Source organism: Nerophis lumbriciformis, linkage group LG01 (assembly GCF_033978685.3).
Source record: "Nerophis lumbriciformis linkage group LG01, RoL_Nlum_v2.1, whole genome shotgun sequence".
In the NCBI taxonomy this organism is placed as follows: Eukaryota; Metazoa; Chordata; class Actinopteri; order Syngnathiformes; family Syngnathidae; genus Nerophis; species Nerophis lumbriciformis.
Genome location: NC_084548.2, coordinates 64147115 through 64174940, shown reverse-complemented (window position 1 = coordinate 64174940; position 27826 = coordinate 64147115). Strand labels below are relative to the sequence as shown.

Sequence of the window (27826 nt, the reverse complement as noted above, 5' to 3'; positions counted from 1 at the left end):
TTGTTTGCTTTTGTGGGTGAGATGCGGACGTAAGGCGAGTAAAACAATACATTGCGACGTTGGCGTAAGAACCGCCTCTCAACAGTTAGCACCCGACGGCTAACTTCCAACTAGCATAAAACGCTCGAGCTGCATTTCGCCTTTATCGACACTTCTCCAGAGCGAAGTGTGTGTCATTTCCAGGCGGGCGTGTCGCCATGTCGCAGAAGAAACGACCATCCAGCTCTCAGAGGTCCTCGCAGGGCAAGGTAAAGTCTTGTCGTCTTCATGTTTTGGAGCAATGGAAATGTTGATATTGGGTATCGATACTGAGCGGGTCGATACCGGCGCGTTTGGCGAGGGGATCAGGAAGTGTAAACGAGCAGATTAAAAAAAAAAAAAAAAAAAGTCCACTTCGCTCATGTTAGAAAAGTCCGTTATATCTGGCTTGTTTATTCACGTCTAAACATTAAATTGTGCTGCGTATTGAAATGTGAACCGAAAAACCATACGCGAAGTCACGTGGTGTAAACCCGCAATGAATTCTGGGACAGAAATCAAAAATTCAATGAGCGCCAATGGTTGTTGACGTCTTTTGAACTATTGCCTTTATTTCACTAACAGTTGGACAAAATACAATGTAAAGCTATTCATTATTATTTTCATCTTGTTGCATTTTATTAACTGTTCACAAATAAATGTTAATGATTATGTTTTTTGGAACATTCTATAATGATTATGGCTAGAGATGTACGATAATATCGGCCGATGAATGCTTTACAATGTAATATTGGAAATTATCGGTATCGGTTTCAACCTCCCGATTTTCCCGGGAGACTCCCGAATTTCAGTGCCCCGACCGGTAGCTCGCGATCGACGTATTGGGCACCCCTGGGTTAGAGTGTCCGCCCTGAGATCGGTAGGTTGTGAGTTCAAACCCCGGCCGAGTCATACCAAAGACTATAAAAATGGGTCCCATTACCTCCCTGCTTGGCACTCAGCATCAAGGGTTGGAATTGGGGGTTAAATCACCAAAAATGATTCCCGGGCGCGGCCACCGCTGCTGCCCTCTGCTCCCCTCACCTCCCAGGGAGTGATCAAGGGTGATGGGTCAAATGCAGAGAATAATTTCGCCACACCTAGTGTGTGTGTGACAATCATTGGTACTTTAACTTTTACTTAATAATACTTAAATGGGAAACGATAAACGTTAAAAGTATATCAAACAAACCTTTAACGAAGTGATCACTGCAAACTCATGCATTCTTTGACTCTACTCCCTTGGACTGGAGTGTGAGTGTAAAATCTTGTCCTCTTCCACCCTAAATAAGTTATTAAATAACCCTCCCTCTATCATGCATGCATGCATGCTTTGGAGCCCCTGTCTCGAAATAAAATGTTTGCCTTGGTGTTCTTCTAATTTGCCTGGTGCCTAAAATATGAGCCCTCCTTTAAGGCAAAACTTGCCTTGACCTTAAAAAGTAAAAATTCAAGGCCTGTGATTATGTTTATCTTACCTTATCTTTCTTCCTCCCCTTGCAGAGACTCAGTGGTGCTTTGAGGGTGGATGAAGATGCGACATTCACTCAGCCAAGCATGTCCCAGGTCCAGAAAGGTCTGGAGAAGCTCTCACCTTCCCAGGTTAACCAGAAGGTACAACAGAAATGATCCACGTTCATCACATTTAAAAGAAAGCGAATGTGTTTGCCAAAAAAAAGATGTCTGCCTGTCTTTCAGACGGTTGAGGTGGTTCAGTATTTCTTGGTGAAGGATCAGAAGAAGATTCCTATTCGTAGAGGAGGTAAAACCTCACTTTTTTTATGTTTTCCAGAAGTCTTCCTGCAGTGAACCTGATTTCCAGCAAGTTGCAACAATATGTGATATGCTTTGATGTACTTTATCGCACTTTTGTATTAGATAGTAGGGGCAAATTTTCTACATGCAGCAGGGTTTTATTGAGTGGGGTGTCCCGCCATGGCAAAATTAAAGCCACCACACCTTAAATTAATCAAAACATTTTTTTTTTTAAAGTGAAACCAAGAAGTCATATAATCAGACATGTGAAATGTCCGCAAAACTGCGGAAATTTGCGTTCATAAGCATTATTTTTGCGTCAAAAAAATCACTTCTGCGCTTTTTTAATTACATTTTCTAGCGTTTAAGGACAGGAGTTGAAGGAGGAGTGTCCAAAGATGGAGCTTTAAAGGGGAACATTATCACCAGACCTATGTAAGCGTCAATATATACCTTGATGTTGCAGAAAAAAGACCATATATTTTTTTAACCGATTTCCGAACTCTAAATGGGTGAATTAAACGCCTTTCTAATATTCGCTCTTGGAGCGATGACGTCACAACGTGGCGTCACATCGGGAAGCAATCCGCCAATTTCTCAAACACGAGTCAAATCAGCTCTGTTATTTTCCGTTTTTTCGACTGTTTTCCGTACCTTGGAGACATCATGCCTCGTCGGTGTGTTGTCGGAGGGTGTAACAACACGAACAGGGACGGATTCAAGTTGCACCAGTGGCCCAAAGATGCGAAAGTGGCAAGAAATTGGACGTTTGTTCCGCACACTTTACCGACGAAAGCTATGCTACGACAGATGGCAAGAATGTGTGGATATCCTGCGACACTCAAAGCAGATGCATTTCCAACGATAAAGTCAAAGAAATCTGCCGCCAGACCCCCATTGAATCTGCCGGAGTGTGTGAGCAATTCAGGGACAAAGGACCTCGGTAGCACGGCAAGCAATGGCGGCAGTTTGTTCCCGCAGACGAGCGAGCTAAACCCCCTATCGACCCTAGCTTCCCTGGCCTGCTGACATCAACTCCAAAACTGGACAGATCAGCTTTCAGGAAAAGAGCGCGGATGATGGTATGTCTACAGAATATATTAATTGATGAAAACTGGGCTGTCTGCACTCTCAAAGTGCTTGTTGTTGCCAAATGTATTTCATATGCTGTAAACCTAGTTCATAGTTGTTAGTTTCCTTTAATGCCAAACAAACACATACCAATCGTTGGTTAGAAGGCGATCGCCGAATTCGTCCTCGCTTTCTCCCGTGTCGCTGGCTGTCGTGTCGTTTTCGTCGGTTTCGCTTGCATACGGTTCAAACCGATATGGCTCAATAGCTTCAGTTTCTTCCTCAATTTTGTTTTCGCTACCTGCCTCCACACTACAACCATCCGTTTCAATACATTCGTAATCTGTTGAATCGCTTAAGCCGCTGAAATCCGAGTCTGAATCCGAGCTAATGTCGCTATAGCTTGCTGTTCTTTCCGCCATGTTTGTTTGTGTTGGCTTCACTATGTGACCATCCATCCATCCATCCATCCATCTTCTTCCGCTTATCCGAGGTCGGGTCGCGGGGGCAGCAGCTTAAGCAGGGAAGCCCAGACTTCCCTCTCCCCAGCCACTTTGTCCAGCTCCTCCCGGGGGATCCCGAGGCGTTCCCAGGCCAGCCGGGAGAGATAGTCTTCCCAGCGTGTCCTGGGTCTTCCCCGTGGCCTCCTACCGGTCGGACGTGCCCGAAACACCTTCCTAGGGAGGCGTTCAAGTGGCATCCTAACCAGATGCCCGAACCACCTCATCTGGCTCCTCTCGATGTGGAGGAGCAGCGGCTTTACTTTGAGCTCCCCCCGAATGACGTCACTATGTGACGTCACAGGAAAATGGACGTGTGTTTATAACGATGGTTAAAATCAGGCACTTTGAAGCTTTTTTTAGGGATATTGCGTGATGGGTAAAACTTTGAAAAATATAATAAGCCACTGGGAACTGATTTTTAATGGTTTTAACCATTCTGAAATTGTGATAATGTTCCCCTTTAATGCCGTTCACACTTGGTTTTATCAGCACTCGAGCATTACGAGCATACGTGACTTTTCAGCACAACAACACAGAAAATCTGTCCCGTGAAAACTCGACAGACCGGAAATCTTTAACAATAACAAAAGTTCTATGGGTGAATTATTTAAACCCACTATAATATTAAAAAAAGAATCTAAACAAAAAATTTTTCAATGCTCTTCTCAGATGCAGGTATTCGCCGTTCCTCTTGCGTATACGGCGCACTAAATTGCAGGACAGGGGCACCGAAACAAGCTTGCTAGTTAGCATCATATATCTGGCTTACCTGTTGTCGCCTGCATTCGCTCTCCAAGCCACAACATCGACAGCTTTCTACGTTGCTGCTAATCATATTGGGAAGATTACAATACGAATACCGTCAGTTCCAAAGCAGTTGTTGTTTTGAAGCACAGGTGTCGAACTCAAGGTCAGGGGGCCAGATCTGGCCCGCCACATCATTTTATTTGGCCCTCGAAAGCCAGGGTATAATATGCGTCATTAAAGTACTTTATATTTTCTTACTAAATGTATTAGTTTTTTCCATTTTCATAGAAAAAATACATGTATTCAATGCAATCGCATATTTTTTTAACATAAATATTCTTATGTAGTGTTTTGGACACTCGGGTGAAGAGAGGGGCGGAGCTTTCTACCGATCACCACCTGGTGGTGAGTTGGCTGCGATGGTGGGGGAGGATGCCGGACAGACCTGGCAGGCCCAAACGCATTGTGAGGGTTTGCTGGGAACGTCTGGCAGAGTCTCCTGTCAGAGAGAGTTTCAATTCCCACCTCCGGAAGAACTTTGAACATGTCACGAGGGAGGTGCTGGACATTGAGTCCGAGTGGACCATGTTCCGCACCTCTATTGTCGAGGCGGCTGATTGGAGCTGTGGCCGCAAGGTAGTTGGTGCCTGTCGTGGCGGTAATCCTAGAACCCGTTGGTGGACACCGGCGGTGAGGGATGCCGTCAAGCTGAAGAAGGAGTCCTATCGGGTTCTTTTGGCTCATGGGACTCCTGAGGCAGCGGACAGGTACCGACAGGCCAAGCGGTGTGCGGCTTCAGCGGTCGCGGAGGCAAAAACTCGGACATGGGAGGAGTTCGGGGAAGCCATGGAAAACGACTTCCGGACGGCTTCGAAGCGATTCTGGACCACCATCCACCGCCTCAGGAAGGGGAAGCAGTGCACTACCAACACCGTGTATGGTGCGGATGGTGTTCTGCTGACCTCGACTGCGGAAGTTGTGGATCGGTGGAGGGAATACTTCGAAGACCTCCTCAATCCCACCAACACGTCTTCCTATGAGGAAGCAGTGCCTGAGGAATCTGTGGTGGGCTCTCCTATTTCTGGGGCTGAGGTTGCTGAGGTAGTTAAAAAGCTCCTCGGTGGCAAGGCCCCGGGGGTGGATGAGATCCGCCCGGAGTTCCTTAAGGCTCTGGATGCTGTAGGGCTGTCTTGGTTGACAAGACTCTGCAGCATCGCGTGGACATCGGGGGCAGTACCTCTGGATTGGCAGACCGGGGTGGTGGTTCCTCTCTTTAAAAAGGGGAACCGGAGGGTGTGTTCTAACTATCGTGGGATCACACTCCTCAGCCTTCCCGGTAAGGTCTATTCAGGTGTACTGGAGAGGAGGCTACGCCGGATAGTCGAACCTCGGATTCAGGAGGAACAGTGTGGTTTTCGTCCTGGTCGTGGAACTGTGGACCAGCTCTATACTCTCGGCAGGGTCCTTGAGGGTGCATGGGAGTTTGCCCAACCAGTCTACATGTGCTTTGTGGACTTGGAGAAGGCATTCGACCGTGTCCCTCGGGAAGTCCTGTGGGGAGTGCTCAGAGAGTATGGGGTTTCGGACTGTCTGATTGTGGCGGTCCGCTCCCTGTATGATCAGTGTCAGAGCTTGGTTCGCATTGCCGGCAGTAAGTCGGACACGTTTCCGGTGAGGGTTGGACTCCGCCAAGGCTGCCCTTTGTCACCGATTCTGTTCATAACTTTTATGGACAGAATTTCTAGGCGCAGTCAAGGCGTTGAGGGGATCCGGTTTGGTGGCTGCAGGATTAGGTCTCTGCTTTTTGCAGATGATTTGGTCCTGATGGCTTCATCTGGCCAGGATCTTCAGCTCTCACTGGATCGGTTCGCAGCTGAGTGTGAAGCGACTGGGATGAGAATCAGCACCTCCAAGTCCGAGTCCATGGTTCTCGCCCGGAAAAGGGTGGAGTGCCATCTCCGGGTTGGGGAGGAGATCTTGCCCCAAGTGGAGGAGTTCAAGTACCTCGGAGTCTTGTTCACGAGTGAGGGAAGAGTGGATCGTGAGATCGACAGGCGGATCGGTGCGGCGTCTTCAGTAATGCGGACGCTGTATCGATCCGTTGTGGTGAAGAAGGAGCTGAGCCGGAAGGCAAAGCTCTCAATTTACCGGTCGATCTACGTTCCCATCCTCACCTATGGTCATGAGCTTTGGGTTATGACCGAAAGGACAAGATCACGGGTACAAGCGGCCGAAATGAGTTTCCTCCGCCGGGTGGCGGGGCTCTCCCTTAGAGATAGGGTGAGAAGCTCTGTCATCCGGGGGGAGCTCAAAGTAAAGCCGCTGCTCCTCCGCATCGAGAGGAGCCAGATGAGGTGGTTCGGGCATCTGGTCAGGATGCCACCCGAGCGCCTCCCTAAGGAGGTGTTTAGGGCATGTCCGACCGGTAGGAGGCCACGAGGAAGACCCAGGACACGTTGGGAAGACTATGTCTCCCGGCTGGCCTGGGAACGCCTCGGGATCCCCCGGGAGGAGCTGGACGAAGTGGCTGGGGAGAGGGAAGTCTGGGCTTCCCTGCTTAGGCTGCTGCCCCCGCGACCCGACCTCGGATAAGCGGAAGAAGATGGATGGATGGATGGATTCTTATGTAACTAATATATGATCATACATTCAAGAAACATTTTTGTTAAACTAGAAATAAATACTTTTTATCTGCTTGACTTATGACTTCAAAGCAAGTTATTCGTCAAATTTTCAAATAATATAGATTTTAAAGCGACTTTATGAAATTTACTGTAGTTTTATAGCATTTTACTGTACATGAAAAAACACTACCACTGTTACTTTGACCATAAAATGCTGGCAACTGAGCTGCCATTTTTTTACTGTAAAAAAACGGTGGTACTGTTTTGCTATTCACAATAGTACACTGTAAAATCTACAGTTTTCTTTTTTATGGTAAAATCTGGCAGCTAAGTTGTTAGAATTTTAACAGTAAAAATGCAGTTTTATATTTACAGTAAAAGAACACTGTAAATTTTACAGTAAAATTCTATCAACTGACCTGCCAGTTTTGTACCTTGGGACGGCATGGCGCAGTGGAAGAATGGCCGTGCGCGACCCAAGGGTCCCTGGTTCAATCCCCACCTAGTACCAACCTCGTCATGTCCGTTGTGTCCTGAGCAAGACACTTCACCCTTGCTCCTGATGGGTGCTGGTTAGCGCCTTGCATGGCAGCTCCCTCCATCAGTGTGTGAATGTGTGTGTGAATGGGTAAATGTTGAAGTAGTGTCAAAGCGCTTTGAGTACCTTGAAGGTAGAAAAGCGCTATACAAGTACAACCCATTTAAAAACATTGGTACTGTTTTTTCCATTTACAGTAACATGCTGAAAAAAACTGTACATTTTACTGTAAAATTTTTGCGACTGACCTGTCAGTTTTAACTGTAAAATCTAAAAAATGTTTTACATTGTACATAAAAAACAAATCATCAAATGCATAGGCAATTGTGTACCGTATTTTCCGCACCATAAGCCGCCCTGGGTTATAAGCCGCGCCTTCAATGAACGGCATATTTCAAAACTTTGTCCACCTATAAGCCGCCCCGTGTTATAAGCCGCATCTAACTGCGCTAAAGGGAATGTCAAAAAAACAGTCAGATAGGTCAGTCAAACTTTAATAATATATTAAAAACCAGCGTGATGTGGGCGCGCATGGAGTCGTATATCAACATGGACGGAGCTGCGTGAAAAAAGCCACCCGGCCTCTTCGCGTAAACTTCCCTTAACCACTCGCTCATCTTTTCTTCATCCATCCATCCCTTCGAGTTAGCTTTTATGATGACGCCGGCTGGAAAGGTCTCTTTTGGCAAGGTCTTCCTTTTGAATATCACCATGGGTGGAAGTTTCTGGCCATTAGCATGGCAAGCTAGAACCACAGTGAATGACGACTTCTCATTCCCTGTGGTGCGAATATTCACCGTACGTGCTCCCGTTGTATCCACAGTGCGGTTCACAGGAATATCAAAAGTCAGTGGAACCTCGTCCATGTTGATAATGTTCTCTGGCCGGATCTTTTTTTCAGCTATCTTGTTTTTACAATATGCACGGAAAGTAGCCAGCTTTTCTTGAAAGTCTTTAGGCAGTTGCTGTGAAATAGTAGTCCGTGTGCGGATGGAGAGATTGCGTCTTTTCATGAACCGGAAACCTGTCGCTTAGTAGGAGCCATTTTGTGGTCTTTAGAGATGTAAACACACAAATGAAATGAAACGCAATATCCGGGGGCTTCTTCTTCTACAGGGGCGGGTGGTTGCTTACAGTAGAAGAAGAAGCGCTTCCTCTTCTATGGGGGCGGGTGCTTACCTTGGCGGTTGCTTACCATAGAAGAAGAAGCGCTTCCTCTTCTACGGGGAAAAAAGATGGCGGCTGTTTACCGTAGTTGCGAGACCTAAACTTTATGAAAATGAATATTAATATTAATCCATATATAAGGCGCACCGGGTTATAAGCCGCACTGTCAGCTTTTGAGAAAATTTGTGGTTTTTAGGCGCGGCTTATAGTGCGGAAAATACGGTAATAATATCATTCACTGTTAGAAGTGGCCCTCGGAGGGCAAACATACCGTATTTTTCGGAGTATAAGTCGCACCTGCCGAAAATGCATAATAAAGAAGGAAAAAACATATATAAATCGCACTGGAGCCCGGCCAAACTATGAAAAAAACTGCGACTTATAGTCCGAAAAATACGGTACTGTAACTGCGATATGACCCTCAATTAAAACGAGTTTTCGGGGCTTGCGTGGCAGCACTGGTACCGATAGAAATTCTCCTTTTTTCGTCAGTTTTTCTCAAAGGGTGCTCACATGTTTGTATAATGTATGGATGGCTAAATGTAGCCTGATATTTGTGTATTATTGACCAGTGATGCAACGGCAATTAAATATTTAGTTAGCAATATGCACGCCATTGTCTGGAGCGGCGGCAGCGTTTCTGCCATGTGGATATATCGCAGTTATACACAGCGAGGAGTTTTTAATAAAGAAAAGTCGCTAAAAGGATTGCAGAAGTCTCTAGAAACTTGAAAAATTCTCTACAAAGTACATTGCACAATTGAAAAATAGAGCAAACTCATATAAGAAAATAAACGTGTTAATACTAATTAATAACAGATTTGTTTTTAAAATGTATTAACATATTATTATATAATCGCAAAATATGCAGATTATATGACATATTGACCACAACCCCATTGCACATGTATTGCAAGTTATCATATTTTTTTTACATTTTAGTTTAAAAAAAATCTTCTAATAAAATGCATTAAAAAATTGTGTAATAATAGTATTCACTGTTAAGCCCCCCTCTGGGGCCAAACATAACAGCGATGTGGCCCTCAGTGAAAGCGACTTTGACACCAGAGTCCATACTTGCCAACCCTTCCGGATTTTCCGGGAGAGTCCCGAAATTCAGCGCCTCTCCCGAAAACCTCCCGGGACAAATTTTCTCCCGAAATTCAGGCGGAGCTGGAGGCCACGCCCCCTCCAGCTCCATGCGGACCTGAGTGAGGTGTCGACAGCCTGTTTTCACGTCCGCTTTCCCACAATATAAACAGCGAGCCTGCCCAATCACGTTATAACTGTAGAATGATCAAGGGCGAGTCCTTTGTTTCTTATGTGGGTTTATTGTTAGGCAGTTTCATTAACGTCCTCCCAGCGCGGCAACAACACACAACAGCAGTCACGTTTTCCTCTAGCATAAAGCAGTTCGTCTGCCGTAAACAGCAATGTTGTGACACTCTTAAACAGGACAATACTGCCATCTACTATACATGCATATGTACAGTAACATCTAGGGCTTTTAGAGAGTGCAGTGCACAACTGCTGTATGTATGTATGTATGTATGTATGGTATGGTAGGTATGTATGGTATGTATGTATGGTATGTATGTATGGTATATATGTATGTGTATATGTATATATATATATATATATATATGAAATAATAATTCTAGCTGTAAATATACTCCTCCCCTCTTAACCACGCCATCCGCCCCACCCCCCACCTTCCGAAATCGGAGGTCTCAAGGTTGGCAAGTATGCCTCTGTCATAGGTCAACCGGAAAAGGAATTCAGTTATCCGCACTAAAATGAAAAAAGTGTACTGGAGGCACATGGCGTATGACCAATAGTCACATTAGAGAGTGTGCATGGACACTTGGACTTCACACGTAGGTGTGAAAATACAAAAAAAACAATTATTTCAGAAATCTGGATAATTTAGTGCATGGAAACCTGACTGTCTATCCCACTTCATCCCTAAAAAATACATTGGCATATCTTATGTACCCACAGCCACAGATAAATTGAAGTGTGCAAAACACGGACAAATACTTTGTGAAGTTTACTCGTGGTTAGAACTGTGGAGCTCGTTTCATCTTCAGAACTCTTTTGTGGTCATGCTCTGACGATTCAGGTGTTGTGTGTTTACAGACCTGATCAAACATGTCATCAAAGAGAACCGAAACATCTATCCTGAGATAATGAGGCGAGCGGCACACACCTTGGACCAGGTTTGTCCCGCCTGTGACGACGCGTGAACGCCGTCAGCAAGATAACCCTGCCTTTTCTTCCCTCCTGCTTCCATCAGGTTTTTGGTCTGAAGCTGGTTGAAATTGACACCAAAACTCACTTGTACATCCTCATCAACAAACTGGAAGCTGCTGCTGGAGGCCCGTCTCTCAGGTGAGTCCTTGGAGGACACTTTTCTTCTGTGAAAGTCTTCCCACGTCTCACATTTGTACCACGTGGTCGTCGCAGGTCCGCCAACCCAAAGACGGGTCTGCTCTTTTTGATCTTGAGCGTCATCTTCATGAAAGGGGGCGTGGTCAGAGAAGGTGAGCGGCTGTCTAAATTTGTTTATTTTAGACATTGACTGTGAGCAATTTTCAAACCGCCTGTTTAATGCAGCGCTTCCTAAAGGGGAACATTATCACCAGACCTATGTAAGCGTCAATATATACCTTGATGTTGCAGAAAAAAGACCATATATTTTTTTAACCGATTTCCGAACTCTAAATGGGTGAATTTTGGCGAATTAAACGCCTTTCTATTATTCGCTCTCGGAGCGACATCGGGAAGCAATCCGCCATTTTCTCACTTTCGTCGGTGTGTTGTCGGAGGGTGTAACAACACGAACGGGGACGGATTCAAGTTGCACCAGTGGCCCAAAGATGCGAAAGTGGCAAGAAATTGGACGAAATTTGTTCAAAATACGAGGGTGTGGGGAAAGCCGACGAAATGGTCAGTCGTTTGTTCCGCACACTTTACCGACGAAAGCTATGCTACGACAGAGATGGCAAGAATGTGTGGATATCCTGCGACACTCAAAGCAGATGCATTTCCAACGATAAAGTCAAAGAAATCTGCCGCCAGACCCCCATTGAATCTGCCGGAGTGTGTGAGCTATTCAGGGACAACGGACCTCGGTAGCACGGCAAGCAATGGCGGCAGTTTGTTCCCGCAGACGAGCGAGCTAAACCCCCTGGATGTCTTGGCTCACACCGTCCCTTATGCCACCGAAGATGATCAAGAGAAGAATATCGACCCTAGCTTCCCTGGCCTGCTGACATCAACTCCAAAACTGGACAGATCAGCTTTCAGGAAAAGAGAGCGGATGAGGGTATGTCTACAGAATATATACAGAATATATTAATTGATGAAAACTTTATTCATTACTTGCGGTTTTACGCAAATTATTATACATAAACTGTGTTTACCAATAATTTAGCTTAAAAACATTTATTTTTTCAATCATTCGAGTACATTCGAGGAAGTCTTGTGTAATGCAATATTTTGTGTCTATTTAGGTATGGTTAACCTGAGTGCTGAAATCGTGGAAAAATATATGTTCTTAGCGCGCCTGAAATGGGCTGTCTGCACTCTCAAAGTGCATGTTGTTGCCAAATGTATTTCATATGCTGTAAACCTAGTTCATAGTTGTTAGTAATTATCTTATCAGACAGTGTTAAGCCGCTGAAATCCGAGTCTGAATCCGAGCTAATGTCGCTATACCTTGCTGTTTGTTTGTATTGGCATCACTGTGTGACGTCACAGGAAAATGGACGGGTGTATATAACGATGGTTAAAATCAGGCACTTTGAAGCTTTTTTTTAGGGATATTGCGTGATGGGTAAAATTTAGAAAAATAAAATAAGCCACTGGGAACTGATTTTTAATGGTTTTAACCCTTCTGAAATTGTGATAATGTTCCCCTTTAAATAGTGGGGTGGGGGAACGGGAGCGTGAGAGGCAATGGTGTAATAGCATATTATTAGTATTAATATATATTATTAGTAGTAATAATATATTATCTTTATGAATAAACCACTATCTTGACACACATTAACTTCAGGTGGGGCTTGAACGCAATTCTGTCCCTGGGGGGGCGTGACAGAAAATAATTTAGAACCAATGCTTCAATGTAAGATTATTCCTTAAAGGAATTTTCTTTCAAAGTTCAATTAATGAACTTTGTAATAGCCATGTGTAAGTGTTGGAGCTCATCCATGTGACATTACTGCCACCTAGTGACCAGTCAGGATACACTACCACATATCAATGGCTGTTTGTTTCTCTTTAAAAAGACGGCATACATTTGACTTGATGGTCAACTACGGGCAAAATCTAACCAGTCAGATTGGACTATGAAAATCCCGAGTCTGAGACAGCCCAGTAGACTGACGTATGCTTTTTGAGATTCAGCTACACTGATCTTGCCCTTTGCCAAGCTAACACTGCTTTGCTTCTTTGCTTCTACAGGCCTAATCTGGAACACGCTCAAGAAACTCAACATTGACCCCGCGTAAGATTTAACAGTCGTGTATCGACCCGTGTGCTTTTCCTTTTGTTTGTTTATGTTTAACACAATTCGCCCTTGCAGTGACAGCCATGAATGCTTTGGAGACGTTAAGAAGCTGATCACAGACGAGTTTGTGCGTCAAAGGTAAGGACTTTGAAATACTTATTTTCTTTTACTGCATTACAACTTTGACATAAGCCTGCTTTAGTTCTTTGCTGGTTGTAACTCCACCTATTAATACCTGGGCCTTGTTAATAAAACTGTATGTGGATTCCATCCCAAAACCCTGCATACTTCCAAACCTCAGGATCTACGTACGCAAGAAAATACTCAGATCTATAAAACCATGCGGCTCACACTTATATGCACTCTTGTCATCTATTTGGCGCTCAAGACCTTGTGTTGGACTGACTATGAAATAAAGATGGTGATGGCGCCCCCTAAGGGAGGTGACATTTGCAGATTGTGAAATAACTTCAAAGATTCTTTGTCAATCTTTCCATACACGCAAGATATACACAAGAATCCCTAACTCTGGAGCAAATTTCCAAGCTTGGAGAGAGACTGGCTGCTACCGCCCAGGACCAAAATGAATAGAAATATATACATTTAATTATTACAATTAAAAATGCAAATAGAAATTAAGATGCTCGTTACGTCGACGGACATACATACGGTACTAGGGACATCCAATTTAAACTGCATTTTTTTTTTTAGTTTTGCCTATCATTCACAATCATTCTGTAAGATAAACACACTTATTTTTTTATGCACTCTAAATCGTAAAAACTGTTAGCAAAAGTCAGCTAATGGGAGTCACTTTGTTTCGCCTATGAAACGCTCTTGAAAAAACCTCTGTTTTGTATACATGCTGTAAGTATATATGGAATGTAGTAACAGGCACATTAATATGTATTTACGTAATTTCAAGCATACGGCAGTGTAATAATTTCAGACGCATCACAACGTTTGCTTTTCTCTTCAACAACAACACTAATCATGGCATACTTCTTGAAATGACGACTACTTTGGAACAAGTAATGATTCGTAAACTTATATTTTTGAGCCTGAATATACAGAGGATGAGCAACACTCTCACTGGATGCTGTCTGATGGAATGCGTATCTTCCCGTTTAGGTAAATAATTCATCATAATCCTCCTGTAGGTAAATAAGTGTCTTCCTTGCCTTCTCCGGGGCTAAGTTGAAGGTCAGAGTTGACCAACTTCTTTGTAAATCTCCGCAACCTTCTACTATCCTGATGAGAGGAATGAATTATTATCTAAAATTAACTTTCACCAGCAGCTCATTATGTTTGTGCTGTAGCTGCTTAAGATAGTTAGCGCTGCTAAATGTTGTTCCTTAACGATAACTCTTATAACAATGTCGCTAATACTTGGACAATAACCAGGTCACGAGATGTAAATGGAGTATTGTTGGCGGTTTTTGGATGTTTTTTTAGAGGGCTGTTGTCCTGTTTTTAAAATGTTGATTTCTATTTACTGTTTTAATTGGTTTTACCCTTTAAAATCGTTTTTAATCATATTTATTTTATATTGGTTTTATATGTATTTATTTGTTGTTTTTATTCAGTCATTGGTGGAGCTAAGGATAATATTTTAATATTGTTGTGCAGCACTTTGGAAACATTTTGTTGTTTAAATGTGCTATATAAATAAAGTGGATTGGATTGGCTTTATGGGCGCAACAGTGAATTCCCATTAGCTGCATTGTTAGCCACCTCGTACTTGCTGTATTTTATGATTAGGAATGCATAAAAAAATGAAAAACATAAGCGTTCTTGGCTTATTTGTAAATGATGTATTAAAAAAATTGTGTGTCTCAAAGGGCTTTATAAACTCACGACATCACCTGATCCAAACCCACTTCCAGGCAAGGAAAAACTCAAAAGACCTCAGCTAATGGGGAAAAAAAGAAGAAACCTTGAGAAGGGACTGCAGATCCACGGTAGTTTGCTGCAACAGATGTCGAGTGGGTATAATAGATTTGTTAAATTAACAGATAGACATAGGAGAGAACTTCTTCCGGGCTCCGCCAGGTCAGCTCCACCGAGACGTCCACAGCTAAGCAAATACCAATTTAAACCCTGCTGATGCAAATTATAAATGAGACCCCTGGTCTGCCAGAGAATAAGAAGTAGTAGCAGGAGGGATTAGTTGACAATTTAGCATCTTTGTCACCATATTGAGGGATTATTCAGGCCCCTCAAGGTTTCTAGGGCTGGAACTGTTTCTGTATTTATAGTCAGTTTTTTTGTACAAAGCATTTGGTTGGTAGAGGCCTATTAAATTTGCACATCAAAAATGAAAGACAGGAAGTGTGTTTATTCGGTGATCAAGCTCACAAAAGACGAACACAATGGAAGAATAAGTCATAACACTCTTGGGGGTCGACTGAGATTTTTGTCATGTAAAATATGTGCCTTGGCTCATAAAAGGTGAGTAAAAGCATACGAGTAGTTTTGTTGTATATTGTGTGCAATGACAATAAAAACATGAAGTCTAATATTAGACACATTTTACTACATGGCAGAAACCGTCTCATTTGGTGCAGGTTTATTTTGTGTTTTTGAATATGCCATTCACTTTACAAAGAGTGGCGACATGTTCTATCCCCGTTGGTGTGTTCAGAGCCAGTTTCTCTCAGACCATAGACTCTGGTTTATACCACACCACAGAGCAGCAGGAGCATGCACCAGACCACATGACCTCAGTAATGCGTGTGGACTTGTGCACTCTCCAAACATTTGTCCTTTTCTTGTAGCGTTAAAAGGCTCCCTGCCCTGCTTTTGAATCTTTTCAAATGTTCTACAAAACCCAAAACCAGTGAAGTTAGCACGTTGTGTAAATCGTAAATAAAAACAGAATACAATGATTTGCAAATCCTTTTCAACCTATATTCAATTGAATAGACTGCAAAGACAAGATATTTAACGTTCTAACTGGAAAACTTTATTTTTTGAAAATATTAGCTCATTTGGCCTGCAACATGTTTCAAAAAAGCTAGCACAAGTGGCAAAAAGGACTGAGAAAGTTGAGGAATGCTCATCAAACACTTATTTGGAGCATCCCACTGGTGAACAGGCTAATTAGGAACAGGTGGGTGCCATGATTGGGTATAAAATCAGCTTCCATGAAATGCTCAGTCATTCACAAACAAGGATGGGGCGAGGGTCACCACTTTGTCAACAAATGTGTGAGCAAATTGTCAAACCGTTTAAGAACAATATTTCTCAACGAGCTATTGCAAGGAATTTAGGGATTTCACCATCTAAGGTCTGTAATATCATCAAAAGGGTCAGAGAATCTGGAGAACTCACTGCACGTAAGCGGCAATGCCTATGACCTTTGGTCTCTCAGGCCGTACTGCATCAAAAAGCGACATCACTGTGTAAAGGATATCACCACATGGGCTCAGGAATACTTCAGAAAACCACTGTCAGTAACTACAGTTGAAGTGCAAGTTAAAACTCTACTATGCAAAGTGAAAGCCATTTATCAACAACACCCAGAAACGCCGCCGGCTTCACTGGGCCCAAGCTCATCTAGTGTTAAAAGGAAAGGCCATGTAACAGTGGTAAAAATGCCCCTGTGACAACTTTTTTGCAATGTGTTGCTGCCATTAAATATTTGCCAAAAAAAATTTAAGTTTCTCAGTTCGTACATTAAATATCTTGTCTTTGCAGTCTATTCAATTGAATATAAGTTGAAAAGGATTTGCAAATCATTGTATTCTGTTTTTATTTACTATTTACACAAGGTGCCAACTTCACTGCTTTTGGGTTTTGTACTTCAGGGGTGCCCAGACTTTTTCCACTGGCGGCCGCACACTGAAAATCCAAGGATGCGGGGGCCATTTTGATATTTTTCATTGACAAAACCATTACAAGATTTTTTTTTAACATCCTGCATTATTAAATCTAAACTTACTATGGTGCCCCAATGGTATCCAATATCCTTTTGCAAGCCCCTGAAATGAGCAGGGTAGGGACCCTTTCAGGTCCTCACTGTAGAGCTGCAAGTATATTGTTATTTTTGTGTGTTACAGGTACTTGGAGTATGTGCGTGTCCCTCACACCGACCCACCTGAGTACGAGCTTAGCTGGGGACAGCGTGCCGACGTGGAAGTGTCCAAGACTAAAATCCTTGAGTTCATGGGTCAAGTGAGTACTTTCTCATGGCTAAATACAATAGAACCACCAACCTAAATAAGATGTTCCATTCGGTTTTGTTTGTATTTGGAAACACTCTTGACCATTGCTAATAATGTAAGGAGAAACTGTGGCCCTCATAAAAATGTTATGAGGTGTACAGGTTAGGGCTGCACGATTTTAAGAAAAACAAAGTTGCGATTTTTCTCTCTCAAATTGCAATTGGATTTGCAATTATTTTTTTTTGCATATAAATAACAAGTGACATGTTATTTTTAGCCTGCCAATCAACAAATTGTCTCAAGGTGAATAATATGCCATATAGGGATGTCCCGATCCGATATTGATATCGGAAATCAGTCCGATATTAGCCAAAAAAGTGAATATCGGATTTTATCGGACTGAATCTAAAAACTCCGATATAAGCGCTCCGATATAAGCTGTCCATTTACCGCTGCAGCACGTCTATAATAGGTGACTCTGGTTTGATCACACTCCAACACAGTAGGTGGCGGCAATGCCCCTTAATTAACGTTGGTGCCGGCCGTGGAAGAAGAGTGTCTCTGATCCAGCATGCACAGCCCAGTGATCACAACAACGACAACGCGTGTGCTTGCAGCAAAGTGTAGTGATGTCGGCTGTGTGGAAGTATTTTAACCTAAACTCGGACAAAGACGTTGCCGCTAAATGCAACATTTGTCAGGCGCATGTGTCCCGTGGAGGGACAGAACCGGGAAGGTTCAATACAAGCAAACTCATCGCACATTTGAAAAAAACACCACAAAAAAGAACGTGAGGATTTTCGCGAGAGCAGCAAGGCGAAGCTCGCTTCAGCAACCCACGCTGGCCGAAAGCTTTGCAAGACGTGACAAACTACCACGGGACAGCAAAAAGGCAATGGCCATAACAGAAAAGATAGCCCAGTTAATTGTGCTTGATGACCAGCCCCTGTCGGTGGTGAGTAATGTCGGGTTTAAACGCTTAATGGAGCACCTCGAACCTCGCTACATTATTCCTAGCCGCCACTACATTGTAGACAAAACTATACCCCAGATAGTCAGCACTGACTGATTATTTGTTTTATGCTCTTGTTATTAGAGTGATATGTTTATTGTGTTTCTTCAGTGAAGACTAAGAGTAATTACTACATTGTTTTGGGCACAGTCAGTCAGTGAAACTGGAGCTGTGAACTCTTAACTTAGAGCAGTTGGACAGTGGACAATATTGTGTTGTTTTTGTTGTTTTTGTCCCTGCCCACAGTTGTTTCCAACATATGCTGACAGTAAAAAAATAACTGAAGTGAACTTGAATTGTTTACACTTTAAAACGTTTTTTTTTTTTTTTTTTTTAATTGGATTTATTTAGGTTATTTTTCAGGGTCTTCTAATTTATTTTTAATATATTCTATTCAATTGTATAATTATGTTGGTATTAGTGGTTATTTTGCACTTTAAATATAACATTTTGTTTTTATTGGATTTGTTGAGGTAATACTCTTATGTTGAAGGTTAAAATGTATGTAACCAATTGGTTAATAAATGGGTCAGTTTTTCCTATACCTACTCTTGCTGACTATTGTTTTCTGTTTTAACACTACAACATCAGTAACAGTAACATCACTTTATCAAGCCTTTTCTAACATTCCACACAACAAAATAAGGAATAAATATATGTATGATTCGTGCCTGTATCGTATTGATATTGGTATCGGCCAATACTCAAGGCTACAATATCAGTATCGTATCGGAAGTGAAAAAGTTGTATCGGGACATCCCTAATGCCATAATTTACTTTCAACAATACTTGTCTTAATGCAAGCTTTTGTCTACATCATGCTCTTAAACTGAAGAAACAACCGATAAAACTATACAGTGTTTAATGTAATCATAATATATAATAATAAAAGCAACAAATTAAAAGGATAAACTTGTATTTCTCATTATTGTCAAGTTGTTTACCATTGGACGTTAAATGAAAGGTAAATAACTTTTAGCTATCCTAAATAAATAAACAACAAAATAAAATGGACTCTCATCTCTGTAAGAAAATTTTTTACCTAAATAAATATTGGACATTTTAAAGCGCATTTGTTATCCATCCATCCATTTTTTCCGTTCGGGGTCGCGGGGGGTGCTGGTGCCTATCTCAGCTGCATTCGGGCGGAAGGCGGTGTACACCCTGGCATCCTTGTTGGAAAAACCAGGTCGTATTGTCTTTTTATTATTATTATTGTTTTTTTCTGGCCATTTTTGCTCGCTTGTTCGTGTTGGTGGGCTCATATTGCCCATCTAGGTTGAAAATTAAATGTAACCACAACGGGAAATTTGGCTTTAATCATATTTTTCCCTCCTAATTTTTGTTACTTTGCGGAACTTGTGTGTGTGTGTGTGTGTGTGTGTGTGTGTGTGTGTGTGTGTGTGTGTGTGTGTGTGTGTGTGTGTGTGTGTGTGTGTGTGTGTGTGTGTGTGTGTGTGTGTGTGTGTGAGCTATTAGTCCTGCTCTCCATCCACCGAGACAAAGACTGTGGATGACTGAAAAGACTGCTGACTGTCTTCAGTTGATTCTGTTAAATGAACATGCAGCGTGAGACCTCTTTTTTTCCTGTTTAAAGTAAAGATGAAGAAACACAGACTTAGCAATTTCTCGGAAGCATTTCAACCTCCTTTTAGTGTATCGTTCGATTGATTAAGGCGCAGTAGCTATCAAAACGCAACTGGAGTGTCTGTTATTGGCGTACTGACTGCCTGATAGCTGTACGGTATACCGGTACTAGTATAGTATCGCGGTACTAATGAATAAAAAACGGTACTATACTCTATTTGAAAAGTACCGGTTCACAATTTATTAGGTTTTTTTTATTTTTACGGGCACGACATTGCTGGTTTTACGAGCAGAGGAGCATGTTCGGCAGCGCGCACACATGGAGTACTTACAAGCAGACACGGTGTGTAGACAGAAAAGGGAGAACGGATGCATTTTGTTCTAAAAACTGATGATAAAGGTGAAGTTATAACACTGAAACGCCCTCAGGAAGAGGTGCTTTAAGTCATGGCTAGCTAACTACCAGCTAACGTCCATCCGCAATCGGCAGTGTTTTAGCTCCTTCTAAATCACTAATCCTCGCCTCTATGGCAACAAATAAAGTGAGTTTCTTACAAGTATCATCCCTGCAGGACGAGCACCTGACATCCACTGTAATGATACCAAGTACAAGAGCATATCTAGTCGACACTACTATGATTACATCGATATTTTTTATCCTCACAAAATCTTTTTTCCTTTTTCAAAAAAATTCATATTATGTTTATAAACTCAGGAAATACGCTCCTGGACACATGAGGACTTTGAATATGACCAATGTATGATCCTGTAACTACTTGGTATGGGATCGATACCTAAATGTGTGGTATCATCCAAAACTAGGGATGTCCGATAATGGCTTTTTGCCGATATCCGATATTCCGATATTGACCAAACCCTTAATTACCGATGCCGACATCAACCGATACCAACATCAACGATACCGATATCAACCGATACCGATATCAACCGATACCGATATATACAGTCGTGGAATTAACACATTATTATGCCTAATTTGAAAGACATGCACCTGGGGATAGGTTGATTGGCAACACTAAATTGGCCCTAGTGTGTGAATGTCAGTGTGAATGTTGTCTGTCTATCTGTGTTGGCTCTGTGATGAGGTGGCGACTTGTCCAGGGTGTACTCCGCCTTCCGCCCGATTGTAGCTGAGATAGGCTCCGGCACCCCCCGCGGCCCTGAAGGGAATAAGCGGTAGAAAATGGATGGATGGATGCCTAATTTGGACAACCAGGTATGGTAAAGATAAGGTCCTTTTTAGTAATTAATGAAAATTAGTAAAATTAACTGTTAAAGGTTAGTACTATTAGTGGACCAGCAGCACACACAATCATGTGTGCTTACGGACTGTATCACTGCAGACTGTATTGATGTATATTGATATATAATGTAGGAACCAGAAATATTAATAACAGAAATAAACAACCCTTTTGTGTGAATGAGGGGAGGTTTTTTGGGTTGGTGCACTAATTGTAAGTATATCTTGTTTTTTGTTGATTTAATGAAAAAAAATAAACCGATACCGATAATAAAAAAAACGATACAGATAATTTCCGATATTACATTTTAAAGCATTTATCGGCCGATAATATTGGCAGGCCGATATTATCTGACATCTCTATCCAAAACTAATGTAAAGTATCAAACAGAAGAGTAAGTGATAATTACATTTGAGCAGAAGTGTAGATAGAACATGTTAAAACAGAAAAAAAGCATATATTAACAGTAAATGAACAAGTAGATTAATAATACATTTTTACAGCTTGTCCTTTAAAATTTTGACAAAATAATAGAATGATAAATGACACAATGTTACTGCATATGTCAGCAGACTAATTAGGAGCCTTTGTTTACTTACTACTAAAAGACAAGTTGTCTAGTAGTATTTTATTTAAGAACAAAATTGTTCTTGGATTGCAATAAGAAACATATGTTTAATGTACCCTAAGATTTTTTGTCAAAATAAAGCCAATAATGCCATTTTTCGTGGTCCCCTTTATTTATTAGCAAAGTATCGATATTGGTATAATATTGGTATCGGGACAACCCTAGTCTTCACTGCAGCGCACACAAACCTGATGTTTCACGTATAATACTTTTGATTGGCCAGGAGGTCAAGGACGCGAGGTTCAACAATTCTGATTGGCGAGCACGTCCGTCACTCAGATGTCGGTGACGGCGGAGAAAAAACCCTTTCTTCTTGCGGTTTAATAATGGCACCAATTAAAACCTTAATGCGATGAATCGTGCAGCCCTAGTACAGGCAATGTTTGAATCACATTTTAATATCAACTGTCGTACAAGTGGGGAAAAAATGCGAGAGTTTGCATCCCAACTTTTTTTTTTACACCCGAAAATTACCGTATTTTTCGGAATAAGGGCGCACCGGATTTTAAGGCGCACTCCCGATGAGCGGGTCTATTTTTATACAAAAGGCGCACCGGATTATAAGGCGCATTAAAGGGGTCATATTATGACTTTTTTCTAATAAATGATAAATGGGTTGTACTTGTATAGCGCTTTTCTACCTTCAAGGTACTCAAAGCGCTTTGACACTACTTCCACATTTACCCATTCACACACTGATGGAGGGAACTGCCATGCAAGGCGCTAACCTGGTACTAGGTGGGGATTGAACCAGGGACCCTCGGGTTGCGCACGGCCACTCTTCCACTGCGCCACGCCGTCTATGGAAAATACTTCTTTGTGGTCTACCTAACATGTAACGGTGGTTCTTTGGTCAAAATGTTGCATAGATGATGTTTTACAGATCATCTTCAATTCGCTTTCTGACAGTTGCCTCAGGATGCACCGTTTTGTGGGCGGTCTTATTTACGTGCCTCACCTTCGGCAGCGTCTTCTCCCTGTCATCTTTGTTGTAGCGGTGTAGCGTGCAAGGACGGGAGTGGAAGAAGTGTCAAAAGATGGAGCTAACTGTTTTAATGACATTCAGACTTTACTTCAATCAATAACGGAGCAGCATCTCCTCATCCGTGGCTCACTAGTGCAACAACGACGCCGGAAATGTGTCCCGTGAAAAACCGTCCGACTGGAACTCTCTAATAACTAAGGTTCCTTGGGTGAATAATGTAAACTCACTACACCGGTAGATTTTAGCGCTTCCATGGTGAGTCTACTGACAGTTATAAGTAAGAACTTTACACTACTTTATATTAGAAATGGCAACAGCAGAGGATGAATGTCACATAAGAAGGCGTTGGCATGGACCACAATGGCGGATGTGCGATCCCAAATACACATCAGAAGGTAAGAAAAGTTGGTTTTGCATAATATCGCGAAACAAAACCCCAGATAATGTCTGCTAATAGGTGTCATTTCGCGGTCCTTTATATACACACACACCATAATAATATCCGTATGTTGAAGCACAGTACGTCTGGTAGCCGTAACACCATAATAATACCCGTATGTTGAAGCACAGTATGTCTGGTAGCCGTAATGCTCTGACAATCAATCATACCAAAGTCGTACTAAAACATTTTGACAGATTTTTGAGCACCGTGTGTAATGTTCTATATTTTCAATGGAACATTTAAAGTTTTGGTGTTTACTGGAGTCATATTGTAGTCTACACATATCTCTAATGTGTGACTGCCATTTACTGGTCATACTTATTACACCATGTACCAAATAAAACAGCTTCAAGGTTGGTAAGCACAACCAGAAATATTCCGTACATTAGGCGCACCGGGTTATAAGGCACACGGTCGATTTTTGAGAAAATGAAAGGATTTTAAGTGCGCCTTACAGTCCGAAAAATACGGTATACAACTTTGTGTGCTCCGCTTCTATTGCAGCTTTTTATTGGACTTTTCTGTTCAAACCTGACTTGCTGATGTTGTGTCGTCAGCTTCACGACCAGGACCCCCAGAGTTGGACGCAGCAGTACAGAGAAGCTCACGGCAGCCAAACCCCCAGTCAGGCCAGCACCAGCAGCCAAAGATGAAGCCACTTATTTTTTACTTGCTTTTATTGGAGGCTACATGTTTTTTCTCACAGTGAGGACAAAATTCCACATACATGTCACATACTTTTGTTGGAAACACTGAACAGCATACATTATTTATTCTTTTAATATTTGATATCCTTTCATCAGATGTGTTGGTGGAGAATAAAAAGTGTTGAATGGTTGCACCGACATGTTCATCGCATTGGACCTTTTTTTTTTCAGTTTGTACACGTTTCAAATGCAGCAAAGCAAGCAAGAGATCTGAGGAAAATAAGTTTCACTACAAGGCTGAACACGACACTTCACTAAAAGGCTTGTTATTGCACCGCGAAAAGACCAGGGTGTCAAACTCGTTTTAATTGAGTGATATTATTACACGATTGCCTAAGCATTTGAGGATTTGTTTATGTAAAACTTTTTTTTTTACATTTTACAGTAAAAAACTTACAAGTCAGTCACAAAAATGTTACTGTAAAATAGTTTTTTCCCCAGCATGTTACTGTAAATGGAAAAACGGTACCAATGTTTTTCACGGTACAATAGTATTTTTTACTGTAAATATAAAACTGCATTTTTTCAGTGAAATTCTGGCAACTTAGACGGATTTTACCGTTAAAAACGACAACTGTACATTTTACCGTGTACTATTGTGAATAGCAAAACAGTACCACCCTTTTTTACAGTTAAAAACTGGCAGCTCAGTTTCCAGCATTTTATGGTCAAATAGCAGTGGTACTGTTTTTTTCATGTACAGTAAAATGCTGTAAAACCATGGTAAATTTCATAAAGTCGCTGTAAAATCTATTTATGAAATTTGACTAATAATTTGCTTTGAAATCATAAGTCAAGCAGATAAAGTATTTATTTCTTGTTCAACAAAAACACTGAATGTATGATCATATATTTGTTAAATTGATATTTATGTTTAAAAAAATATGCGATTGCATTGAGTACATGTTTTTGCTGTCTAAATGGAAAAAAAGAATACATTAAGAAAATATAAAGTACTTTAATGACGCATATTATTTCCAGGCTTTCGAGGGCCAAATAATAGATGTGGTGGGCCAGATTTGGCCCGCAGGCCTTGAGTTTGACACCTGTGTCCTAGACTGTACATTGCATAGACTTTGCTACGTCTTTTTTTTTTTACCCTCATCTCAGGCACATGGAGTCTCAGGACGGTCGGCGTGATTATGGCTCAGATTGGTTTCCGTCACGACTTCCAACGGTAAACAGTCTAAAAAGCAACATCCATTTCCTGCATTGGGTCATGTGACCGCATCTTATTGTGCTTTTATTGCTGTGTGTACTTCCCCAGAATTAGCACAGCAGACTAAAGCATCAAACGGGCCACGCGATTTAAGCGGGGCCAGGACTGCAGCTTCACCATGGTAACTGATGCCCCGCCTCTGGATCGATTACTTAAATTATCTGGGAGCAACTAAATGAGGATTTTCATGCAGGTGTGTGAAATGTCTTCTTTCTAGGTCACGTAATCCCTGAGCATTCATAAAGTGCATCTTTGAATATTCACGTAAAGGTCATTTATATACCTTTTTTTTAAGCACCTGTGACTGCACTTTATCAGGCTCGCATGAGAGCCAGCATCAGAAGTTCTGCCTTTACAAATATAATAATCAGTGTCAGATATGTATTCGTTCGTACACCTGCGCTGCGTTTATAGTGTTTTAGTTTGCAACATGCCTAAAAGTAACATTGAACATCATGTGCAAAACACAAGTCCGAAAAGGAGTAGGAAGAAGCAGAGCTCATTTATTCCAAAATCTTGCTCTGATCACCGTTTTCGCCGAACGTTTCGCTCAACAAACTAGTGCGTTTGCCTGCATGTCATTCAGCGGAATCGGGGGCCCAAAAAATCCCAAGGGTTGGTGACTCAGTCTGTCAGTCTGAAATCAAAAAGGTTGAGTAACACCGCTCTATAACATGTTAAGTTTTTTTAATTAATATTTTTGATGGGGAAAAAATTGCTTCAGTTTTTGTACGACTCTGTTTTTGTAGGCCATAACGGCAAGTTATAACTGGTCGCTGGTTACATAAGTATCTCTCTTGAGTGTTATTATCTTTGTAAAGGCAGAGGTCTTGACATGGTCTCATTAGATCCATGTAGTTTTAGACAAAAGAACCAGGCGCCTGTCAAAACTGGCTCGTCTTTGGCGTTCTTGTCCATCTAGATGTGTTCTGGTACCGTCTCCAGGGCCTCTTCCGATTCTCTGTCCACATCCACGTTCTGACAAAACAAGTACACTTGATTGAAAAGCCTCCTGGAGTTAAAAAACCCCCCCAAAAACAAACAAATGTGGTCACTCACCACCGGCTTGTCTCGGTGCGTGTTCACAGCCTCGATGTTCAGGAAGACCGACTCCACTTTGCACCCTGTGCCATGATGGCACCGTTTTAGGAAGGTTTAACATGGACATACTGTAGATATTGATGTCATAAATAAATGACTCACCGTAAGCCACTGGTGTGAGTTTCAGGACGGTGTGAAGAGGACACTTGAGGTAGGGCAGCTCGTCTGACACAACACAACGCGCGCATAAGTCCACAAACACAACACAAGTTGTCGCGATCACGGTTAACTTGCTCTCACTTGCACTTTTGTCCAGGAAGTACGCCAGCAGGCATCTCATCACCGCCTGGTGACAGACGACCAAGACGTTCTCCTGCCTCTCCAGCTCCATGATGACCGGCTCCAAGCGCTGGACCAGGTCCTCGTAAGACTGGTTAGCACGCGCGAACACAACCACAAATATGGTACATCAGTCACTTCAAGTAACTGTGTGTTAGAGATGCATTAAAATGATGTAAATGCGATGCATTAGAGCAGCGGTGTCAAACTCGTTTTTATTGAGGGCCACATCGCAGTTATGGTTGCCTTCAGAGGGCCGCTTTTTTTTATTATTATTATTATTTTTTTTTTTTTTTTTTTATTAAATCAACATAAAAAACACAATATACACTGTAATTAGTGCACCAACCCAAAAAACCTCCCTCCCCCATTTACACTCATTCACACAAAAGGGTTGTTTCTTTCTGTTATTAAATTTCTGGTTCCTACAATATAAAACAATACAGTCTGCAAGCAATACAGTCCTTGAAGCACACATGATTGTGTGTGCTGCTGGTCCACTAACATTTTCATTAATTACTATTTTTTATATTGTTTTACTTTCTTTTTTATTAAAGAAAATGTTTATTTATTTTTTCTTTTTTTAAAAAGGACCTTATCTTCACCAGACCAGGTTGTCAATGAAGTTAGGTTGTTTAAAGGGTTCTTAAAACCAGGTCCAGTCCAGATTATGTCCAGGTCGGGCTCAGCAACACACACACCTTCATTTATGTACACTGAAAATTAGGGAACACAACAGATTGATTGATTAATCGTTTGGGAACATCTCTGCGCTGCTGGCCCCACTATGGACTGGACTCTTACTATTATGTTGGATCCACTATGGCAGTGTTTTTCAACCTTTTCTGAGCCAAGGCACATTTTTTTCATTGAAAGAATTCGGAGGTACACCACCAGCAGAAAACATTAAAAAATGAAACTCGGCAGCCGATATTGACAGTAAAAAGTCGTTCTCGCAATTGTTGGATATGAATTTAAACCGTAACCAAGCATGCATCACTATAGCTCTTGTCTCAAAGTAGGTGTACTGTCACGACCTGCCACATACACCTTGACTTATTTTTAGGTTTTTGGTGTTTTTAGTTCTTGTCTAGCGCTCCTATTTTGTTGTTGATTGTCATGTCATGTACGGATGTACTTTGTGGACGCTGTAAGTCTTTGCTGTCGTCCAGCATTCTGTTTTTGTTTATTTTGCAGCCAGTTCAGTTTTAGTTTCGTTTTGCATAGCCTTCCCTAAGCTTCAAAGCCTTTTCTTAGCGGCACTTGCCTTTTGTTTATTTTTGGTTGAAGCATTAGATACCTTTTTACCTGCACGCTGCCTCCCGCATATTGTGTTTACGACAAACCATGTTGTGATCAAATCAAAGCAATTAGCTACCTGCTTCCACCTACTGATATGCCGAGCTCTCTACAGTACATACACTCAACAATGGCACATTATTTGCGGATTATAATTACTGGTTTGCATAAAATATTTCAACCCAATTAGGTGAAATTATATA

The 27826-nt window shown here is 41.9% G+C and overlaps 2 protein-coding genes across 3 annotated transcripts in view; one reads left to right on the top strand and one right to left on the bottom strand.

Annotated features, from left to right (window-relative positions):
• On the top strand, positions 1-26456 carry ndnl2 (necdin-like 2). Of its 2 annotated transcripts, XR_009810333.2 has the most exons (12): positions 1-248; positions 1522-1632; positions 1717-1780; positions 10563-10642; positions 10720-10814; positions 10890-10966; positions 12891-12933; positions 13012-13074; positions 16998-17112; positions 24836-24902; positions 24993-25137; positions 26302-26456. XR_009810333.2 is itself a non-coding variant. In XM_061924211.1 (10 exons), exons 1-10 carry the CDS (start codon positions 198-200, stop codon positions 23669-23671), a joined length of 795 nt encoding a protein of 264 aa, XP_061780195.1. In that variant the 5' UTR covers positions 1-197; the 3' UTR covers positions 23672-23863. The 2 variants fall into 2 exon arrangements, 1 of the variants encoding a protein (XP_061780195.1); XM_061924211.1 differs by lacking the exons at positions 24836-24902; positions 24993-25137; positions 26302-26456 and adding an exon at positions 23576-23863.
• LOC133571146 (6-phosphofructo-2-kinase/fructose-2,6-bisphosphatase-like) overlaps positions 25774-27826 on the bottom strand; it is a 34013-nt gene continuing 31960 nt past the window's right edge. Inside the window, 4 exon segments of the mRNA XM_072914373.1 lie at positions 25774-25922; positions 26004-26068; positions 26148-26210; positions 26286-26415. Coding sequence (XP_072770474.1) covers positions 25863-25922; positions 26004-26068; positions 26148-26210; positions 26286-26415 — 318 coding nt within the window. The 3' untranslated portion in view covers positions 25774-25862.